Source organism: Sinocyclocheilus anshuiensis, unplaced genomic scaffold (genome assembly GCF_001515605.1).
Source record: "Sinocyclocheilus anshuiensis isolate Anshui unplaced genomic scaffold, SAMN03320099.WGS_v1.1 scaffold164, whole genome shotgun sequence".
Lineage (NCBI taxonomy): Eukaryota > Metazoa > Chordata > Actinopteri > Cypriniformes > Cyprinidae > Sinocyclocheilus > Sinocyclocheilus anshuiensis.
Window position 1 is genome coordinate 859,377 of NW_015557128.1, and position 9,849 is coordinate 869,225.

The following is a 9,849-nucleotide window of genomic DNA, read 5'->3' on the forward strand; positions in this document are numbered from 1 at the left end:
AGATCACAGATTTCTTTGGAAACTAATTAGACTTAAGATTGTTTTAGCCTTTATTAAACTTCAAACTATGAAACTATAATGAATGTTATGCATAGTAAATCTATTGAACCATTTACACAGATTTTAAACGATGAGATTCTAAACGATGACCCAGTGCATCAGAAATTCATGAAGTTTGGCATGAGTACACTTGAAGGCAGCAATATTTAGGCTACTGCAATAAAAAGAGATATTTTAGTACGTTTAGTACGATATACAGTATGTTTTGTTCAGTTTGTCTCAGAGAATTTGAGTTTTTTTTTATTGTAACCTTTATGGTTGCGGAGATATGAGAAAAAACGTAAAAGTACTGATTATAGCGCCACCTATGGTCCAACCGGGATCTGTGTGCACCTGAGTAGTGGAGGAGATTTGGGACCATCCTGCCAAATTTGGTGTTTCTAGGACTTACGTTTTTGGCTGGCCAGACACTTTTAACACAGAAAAAGAATAGTGATAAGAAGAAGAAAATAATCAGTACAAATACAATAGGGTTCCGACACCTTCAGTGCTTGGACCCCTAATAGAGAGAGAATGATAATAAAAATCTGCAGTTTAAAATGAAGCATTGCACCACAGCAACAGCACATGCATTATATGTGCTTACGCAAGTGTCGTCAAACGTGGCTCTTTTTCTGGACACCTCCGGCGTCAGTATTCCGGAGGGCGAGTTGGGTGAAGACGCTCCGCCCGACACTATCACCATGCCATTGCTGTCAACCACATACCGTACTTTTCCATTAGACGGCAACAATATACGCGGCGTCAGACTGCTTTTGCTAAGAGTGCTGTAAAGCCGCTCGGATCGAGAGGGTAGAAACAGAGAGTCTCTCCGGCTGCCCGTCTCCTCACACATGCTTTGCTCATCGTCAGCGTAGTTGTTTTCTGAATGCACACGCCTGCGGAAGCTGAAGATGCTACCTTTGCTGTCCCGACGTGGGGTGAGGATTGAACCCTGAAAACTCAGAGGGGACTGAGGAGAAAAAAGAGCCTTACAAATACACTGCCAAACAAATTAAGGCATATGAGGATGTAACCTGACTAACCGACGGAAGATATCCCAATTTAAAACTTTTAACAATTTGCCGATCCAACTTTAGCAACTGTCCGCCTTATTATCATATATAACTATAGCAATAACTACATAGGCATCCACACCAATGCATGATAATTGATTGGCTGTCAATGTTTTTATTATTTATGATTTGGAAAAAAAACACTGTGAAAATGATTCTAGTGATTTTGTTCCTCTGTGTCATTATCGCTATAGCTGTGATGTGGAGTGATTATTAAAACTTCAGTTATAGCTAAAGTTATCATCCTTCGTTTTTGCTCTTTTTTTAGTGTAAGTTCATGGAAATCCTGTGTTTTTAAATTAATTTGTTAATTTTACAGTAATGATCCAAAAATATTGTAATTGCAATCTGTGTATTTAATTGTAATTTTTAGTCATGCTATTACATAATTTAGCAATTTCTTTAAAGAAAAATGGCAGATAGTGATGCTTTGCAATTCAAAATTTCAGCCCACATAAGAATAACATAAAATCTAATCTAAACATTTTAAAGAAAATTATGAGTCTAGCAACAGATCAATTGAACAAGCAATGGCAGAACAGAACAAAAGTGGCAAAAATCGTGAATATCTTGATGAAGATGATATTGATGATTATGCTGAATATGAAAAAGAACAATGACGTAGGAGAAAGATGACAATGTGAGAAGATGAAAAATAAATAAAAGTTGATAGATGTCTTTAGTTTTGATGAAGTTGAGATGAAGTTTTTTTCTCAAAGCAAAGAAATAAAAAAAAAAAATCCATGAATTTGTTACGAACGAGGAGGAGAAAAGAATTTTGATTTGAGTCAAGCAGATAGTTGAAAGAATGAGGGTGGCAGAATCAAATAAAATTAATTTTTAATGCTGAATAATGTAGAAACTTTCGATCTGTCTATCAATAATATATTTAATGTTCAGTATCATTTCTAAATCATGAATCAGATATGTAAATTAGACCCATCTATTTATCATTCCTGTACACCTTTCAAACCTCATTCTTCATTTATCAAAAAATGTCAAAGTTTGTCTTTCCAGTACTATTCTAAAACTGTAATAATATCACACGTAAGCAATAAGACATTTTCATAATTATTCTGATTTCACAAACACTGATATGACAGTTGTCTTCTATATTTAAGCAAATGACATTTCCTTATTGGTAAAATAAGCATCAAATGATAAAACCACACAGCAGATGAGATTTTTTTCTAACCTGATGTGGAGATGTGCAAGTCCTTTCACGTGAGCGCCGGATTTTTCCATCAGCTGTAAAACGGAAGCTGGCCTTTCTATCATTTCCCTCTATCTTCGAATCCTCCTCTTTCTCGCCTTCCCCCTGACGCCGTCTCTTTTTCCTGCGGTTGCGTCTTTCTTTGGCACTTTTGGAACTGAGTTTGGAGGCGTCCGAGGAAGAGTCCGTCTTTTCTCCACTGAGCCCATCACACTTGGACGCTTCAGCCGCAGTCTGCCAAGCAATCATGCAACAGATTATACTCATGCAGTTTGTAAAGGTGTCCGGCATTTACATTCATGCCTTTGAAATGCTTTGAAGGAATACATTCTGCTAGTGATGCATGCATTTTCCCAAGAATCAAACCCGTGACTTTGGCACTGATGGCACTGCACAATTGCATGGTATTCATATCCCGTTTTAATAAAAACACCCAACAGACCTGAGCTTCCTCCTCCTGTCTCATCAGCTGCTGGAGCATGGCATTAAACTCCTCCTCTTTCTTCAAAGTCTCATCAATAGTGGCTTGATTTTGTTCATCATATGCCATGGCAACCACAGCCAGGATCAAGTTCACCAGGTAGAAGGATCCCAAGAAAATGACCAGCACGAAAAAAATCATGTAGCTTTTTCCTGCGGCCCGAAGAGTCTGTAAGAAAAGTCCACAATTAGTGTCAAATAAACATAGGAAGCTATTTGTGTCATTCCAGCATGATTATCTTTTCCTAACAATGAAAGTGGATGGGGACTTTATAAATGACAAAAAACACTATAAAAATACCACAGAATAGTCTATATGACTACATTCTAAATCATATGACTGATTTTGTGAAGAACAGATCGGAGAAGAAACTGCACAAACAGTCTGCAAAACATCTTTTGTGTTCCGAAAAATAAAAATAATAATACAAATTTGGTTTCCTCTACGTAGACAAACAAAACACGCACCTGTTGGTAAAGATTCTCCCAGTAGTCTTGAGTCATCAGTCTGAATAAGGAAAGGAAGGCCCAGCCAAAGGAATCAAAGCTTGTGTAACCATAATCTGGATTGGGACTTGCTTTAATACATAAATAATTTTCTGGACACTGCCTGAAATGAACACGTGTGAGACAGCAATTGTCAAAAACTCACCATGCAACATAACATAAAACGTGTAACTGCTCTTGGCGAATGATGTTTGAAGGGAAGATAATGCCAAGGTTTATGAAATAATTCAATACACATAGCTTACCCAGCATCACTACTTTTCCCACAGATCAGAGCATCTTTCTTTCCTGTTGGGACATAATGGTTACCTACAGGAAAAAAAAGAATACTATTCATAATAGAACGTATATAAAGTTAAGGTGTATTAGTTGGTTTGTACTATAACCCATGAGTTTATGCATGAGTTTATTCTGTTCATTATAGGTCATTTCATATTTTAAATGTATGTATATATATATATATATATATATATATATATACATATATATACACACATTAAATATAATTCACTTCACTGGTACTTTTTTCCCCCACTAAAAATGACCATATGACCATTTTCTCCATTGTTTTTGGTGCGGAAAATGGGCCAATGATGATATTAAGACTGGTCCATTTGCAATAAAAAGTCTTAATATATTACTATTTTCTTCATTTTTGTATTTAATATTCTTCATCTGTTAATGTACTTTATATGTAATTTTTATTTATTTATTTATTGCACAAAAATTACCATATGACCATTTTCTTCATTGTTTTTGTGCAATAAATGTCCCTTAATAAATGACCATTTTCTTATTGGTCCATTTTTGGCAACAAAAAATATTGAAGAAAATGGTCATACATTAACACCAGAAAAGACCAGAAAACAGACTGACCATTTTCCATCCTCTCTCTGACCCATCAAATTAAATGGGATGTTTTTTTTAATGGAGCAGGGCCAAGCCCCATGCAAATGAGTGAAATGTCAAAATGCCAGCAGAATTTGTGTATGTACCAGAATAATAGTACATGTGGAAGGCACTGTCCTCAGCAAGCAGCGGTCCAGATTACCTCACTCCTATGATAGCTTTCCCCCATCCCGCTAAAGTACTTTCCAATAGATATCATATTTCACCCCCCTATGAACAAGGTGGAATTCCTCTTCCTCTTTCTCTCAAAAAGGTTTTTCATGGCTGGAGCTAATGTAAACGTATATAATGCTGAATGATGACAGCTGGCTGTCTGGCAGGTGCACAGATCACTTACACACACACACACAATACTTGTAATTAGTATACTGGACCTGTCACTCTTCACTGCCTTTATATCGGCCCTGATCGAAAGTTTTCAGGTGTTCTAAAACCTCTAGTCTCTCTGGATTACGCGATGTTGTGATACCCATATTATTTGCAATAACTTGTCACATACAGCAATAATATATGATTTCAATGTTCTGTACCATTTCTAAATCACTAATACAATAAGTAAATTAGTCTTGTACAGTCATTCATTTATATAATTTTATGTGGCTTTCTGCTGAAACGCATGGATGCATGTATGCATTGGTGGATAAATGTATGGATGCATTTATGGATGTACTGATGCATGTATGGATGGAGCAAAATTCATGTTTACCAACAGTTACAATTTTTGTAGGAAACCTTGGTCCAACATTGCTTTTTGTGCCTTGTTTAATTCAATTTGTCATTTTGTTTCTCTATGTTGTGTTAAAAAACAAAAAAAAAAAATCAAATAAACACAAGTTTTTGTTTTCTATTAATAGCCTTTGGGTGCATGAAAGCATTTGAGGGTTTTGCATAGTTTAATATCTGCATGCTTACTGCATATTCTTTTATTGTGCACTAACATATTTTCAGCTACATGTACTTCTAATATTACTAAAATTAATTGCATGATTATTTGAGTTTTCACAACAAAACACAAATGTTGATAATCGTTTCATAAATAGTGCAGCTGCATCAGATTCTGAATCTATTCCATTCAGCAAAACAATGAAAATGAACTTACTCTGATTGTTAATGTAATCCTTGCATTCGGGTGTTAGGTAACACACCTCTGTCTTGTTAACAATATAATAAGTTAAGTTGTGATTGGATGGCTGGAGCACACATTTGTGTTTTAGAACTCCCATGAACAGCTGCAGTCCGACCAAAGCAAAGACGCTCAGGCAAAAAATAGTCAAGATCATCACATCTGACAGCTTCTTCACTGACTGGATCAGAGCTCCAACGATTGTTTTCAGCCCTGTGCAAAAAGGGGTAAACCTTGTCACTTTCCAACTTTACACTGATGTAATCAGGGTCCAAAATTCAATTCAAGTATTTATTCTGACTTTGAAATTGAATTATTTAACTGTTGTTTTCATGCATATTTATGACAAACAGCGCAGGTCATTGTGACATCACATACGAGAGACTCTTCATGTGAGAAGACTCTTTGTTTTGCCAAATTTAGCCATTTGAAGATGTGCAAGTCATGACAGATGTATTCCTTCAGTTTATGATTTATTTCACTAATAACACATCAGCAAGGGTCAGGCTATCATTTTTACAATTCAACTTAAATCATGTAACAGCAGTTTGTATTTAATGCATTACATTAATTTTGGACCCTGAATGTATTTAAATAGTGTTTTTTATTTATATGATTATGTTAACACTGATATGTTTTTTTATATTTGATATGTTCTTAATGCTACAAGAGGAAATCTCTGAATGTTTCAGCATGAAGGCTTAAGTTCACAGTAGTTTTTCATGTATCACATGCACATCACTTCTGAAGACATGCAAGATAGCTACAGTACAAACAAACTCATCACAAAAGGAGAGGAGAAACAAAAACAGCAAACACTCGCCCATAACGAATCTAGCTCCGAATTCAATAACACATAAGAGTGATTGTTAAAGGAATAGTTCACTCAAAAAAGAAAATTGGCTGAAAATGTACTCATCCTCAGGCCATCCAAGATGTAGATTAATTAGTTTCTTTATCAGAATAGTAGAGTGAAAAGCTGCACGTTTGTGTGTAAAAAAAAAAAAAAAAAAAAGGTGGATTACTGTGATGTTTTTATCAGCTGTTTGGACTCTCATTCTGACGGCACCCATTCACTGCAGAGGATCCATTGGTGAGCAAATGATGGAATGCTACATTTCTCCAAATCTGGTCAGATGAAGAAACAAACTCATCCACATCTTGACTGGCCAGAGGATGAGTAAATTTTCAGCAGATTTTCATTTTTGGGTGAACTATTGCTTTTGTAGTACTTTTACTAGTAAACCATTTAAGTCTCGTAAGCACACATAAATGAAACAGTTCTCAAACTGCATATGACAAAAGTAATGACTGCAGTTCAGGGTGTCGCTGCATAGATTGAAACTGATACATTTCAAGATTTGTGAGTTTTTGACCTCTGATTAAAAATAATTGACTTATTCAATGTGAATCAGACATCACTGCTTGTTTTTTGCGTGCAACCATCAAATCATAAATTAAAGCAAGAACACCTGAAAAAGAAAACTGGAAAATGTTTGAAAAAAATACTTATTTAAGCACTTAACGAAGAACATGACATGCTTGAAGAAAGCAGTGTCAGCATCTGTGACCCTGACCTTTGCCCTAACTCTCACCTGGGATGACCGATATAGTTTTCAGGGCTCGAAGAACTCTGAACGCTCGCAGGGCGGACACACTACCCAGATCCACAAACTCTGTTACATATCTGAAACATGGAGGGTGGGAAATCAAACACTGCCAGACATACAACACACAGGAAGGTCGAGACACAGGGTTGCAGTCGGGTTCAAAGGTCACACAGAGGTCGTACATCTAATCGTGTTCTCTGCTTACCTGGAATTACTGAAATAGTTTTCAAAGCTCTGAGTACCCTGAATGTGCGGAGAGCTGATACATTGCCTATCTTTATAAACTCTGTTACAAACCTGTGGGACCAAATATACAGATACAAATAAAGCTGATGAGCACTGAAGATGCTAGTGGCCTTTATGGGCATTTTATGGATTAATTATTAGTTAAGAATGCATAATTAAAGATTATATCTGCTTCTTAAAAAAATAATTAAAATTAAAGTAAGTATTAAGTATTTTAAACTCTAAAAAGTAATAGTGTTTAAGTATTTTAATAAACATATAGTGCATAAACATATATAAAAAATGAAATATAAAATAACATATTTAATATTTAATAATATATTTTCATTTAAAATAAAATACAATAAACACTATTATAAACAATTGTAAGCATTTTTTGTTTTAATATGGGCTGGCAAAGCAATCAACTTTTCTCTGTGATTTTAAATAGACAAATATGCCAATTTGAGAAGTCTTAGCAAAAAAAAACACATTTTTGAACCACAAGCTTATTGGAACAACTTTTTTGAACTCTAAACGTTTTATTCTAAATGTATAAACTATCAATTCAATCCTTTAATAATGCATTTTAAATGTTACAGACAGAAACCAAGAAAAAAAGAAATGTGCTTCAACCTACAGATTTACATTTATATTTTGACATTTACCAGACACTTTTATCCACAGCACTTTTATCATTGAAAGCTGACAATAACAACTGAAGATGATAATTTTTGACCACTCAATGGACTAAGAAACGCTAAAGTTGAAGAGTGTAATTTATACGCATTAGCAGCACCTAACAGAATTGCAAAAATAATGAACATTCCCAAATTCCAACTTGCCCCTTCCGTCATCATTTTCTGACATATTTTAAAGTTAAATATTATGAAAAAATGTAGGATGGGACTTTTATCATTAAAGAATTGACTGGATGGTGAAAGTAGGTGTTTCATATAAAAAAAGGAGTAATTTCAGGGGAGGTTTAGGTGATGTCAGCCAAAAAGAAAAGTGGTTTTAGAGACAGAGTAAATTACTACATTTTAATGAACGATTGTAAAGGCAGAATTTTTTATCTGCAACAGTTTTTACAGATAAATCATCCACGATAAGACAGGAATGTGAATTAAGAAAGTAAACCTGGTCAGCTAGAAACCAGCAGTCTTTTTACACTCTTCACCTTTAAAGGTGGGGTAAGCGATTTCTGGTAGCCAATGTTGACATTTGAAATCACCAGAACAAAATCACCAAAACAAACACGCCCCTACCCCAAAAGGGTCTCGCCCCTATTTTGATAGCTCCGCCCCACACATACGTACGCAACCGAGGCAACGATTAGTTCTGTGAAACAAAGCAAAACCAATGTTACACCATGTCTACACCGGACGCGAGTGGCGCGGCGTGACAAAATACTATGGAACTCGCAACTTTTCATTTTCCGTCAGTCTTAGTACACGATGTAACTACAGAAGAATCAAGTTTTAAATAGGAAAAATATTGAAACTCTTTGGTCATTTTTGAGCGAGATGCTAACGGTCTAATTAGATTCAATGATCTATTCTAAGCTACAGCTAAAAGTGCTACCGCCAGACCCGGAGATCGGCTGAATGGATTCGAAAACGGTAAAACTCAACTGTTTAACTGTAGGGGAGTTTGAAAATGAGCCTATTTTCAAAAATAGTGGAGTGTTCCTTTAAGCCTTCTTTTGTTCCACAGACGTTTTCCTCTTTTGTTTTTTATCCGCCATCTCTATCTTTCTGTTGCTCGGCTCGGCTAATGTCCGTCCTGTGCACTGAACACTATCTCCTCCACATCATGAGTAGACACGCCCCTTACTGCTGATTGGTTACAAGTTTGTTTTGCTAGTCGGCCCGAATCAGTTTTCTAAAGCGTTTTTGAAAAATAGCTTACCCCACCTTTAAGCAATGATAATAAATGGATTATAATCATTTAAAGCAGCGTAGCCGGGGTAAATAACAGATTTGTCATACTTACGCCATGACTATAACCATAAAATCCAACCAGTTCCACGGGTCTCTAAGGAACGTAAACTGTCCCACACAGAATCCCCTGGCGATGATCTTTATGAGCGCTTCAAAGGTGTATATCCCAGTGAAGGCATATCTGTTAAAAACAAGACCCTCAGTTCCTGTACTCAGCAAACATAGTGAACATTTCTACACGATGCTTGAAAAGCAACAAAGAGATCAACTCACTCTACATTCTTGGCCCAGTCTGGAGGCTGTGAGTAGACCATGAAAGCGCAGTTTGCCAGTATAGTGAACATTATAAACATACTGAACAATGTGAAAGCTGCAGTTAAGGAAACTTAGTGACAGAACTACAGTACCATTCAGAAGTTTGGGGTCAGTAAGATTGTTTTTATAGAAATGAACACATTAAATTGATCAAAAGTTATAGTGCAGACATGTATAATATTGCCAAAAAATAAAATAAATCAAATAAATGCTGTTCTTTTGATTTTTCTATTCATCAGATAATCCTGAAAAAATAAATGCATCATGGTTTCCATACAAATAATAAGCAGCACAACTGTTTTCAACATTGATATTAATAAAAAAAATTTTTTTGAGCAGCTAATCAGCATATTATAATGATTTCTGAAGGATCATGTGACACTGAAGACTGGAGTAATGATGCTGAAAA

The 9,849-nt window shown here is 35.6% G+C and overlaps 1 protein-coding gene across 1 annotated transcript in view; it reads right to left on the reverse strand.

Moving 5' to 3' along the window:
- LOC107677921 (sodium channel protein type 1 subunit alpha-like) overlaps positions 1-9,849 on the reverse strand; it is a 53,854-nt gene that overhangs the window by 24,986 nt on the left and 19,019 nt on the right. The window contains 9 exon segments of the mRNA XM_016472991.1: positions 647-1,012; positions 2,311-2,562; positions 2,771-2,977; positions 3,277-3,418; positions 3,561-3,624; positions 5,324-5,560; positions 6,943-7,034; positions 9,178-9,306; positions 9,399-9,488. Of these exon segments, the coding sequence (XP_016328477.1) occupies positions 647-1,012; positions 2,311-2,562; positions 2,771-2,977; positions 3,277-3,418; positions 3,561-3,624; positions 5,324-5,560; positions 6,943-7,034; positions 9,178-9,306; positions 9,399-9,488 (1,579 nt within the window).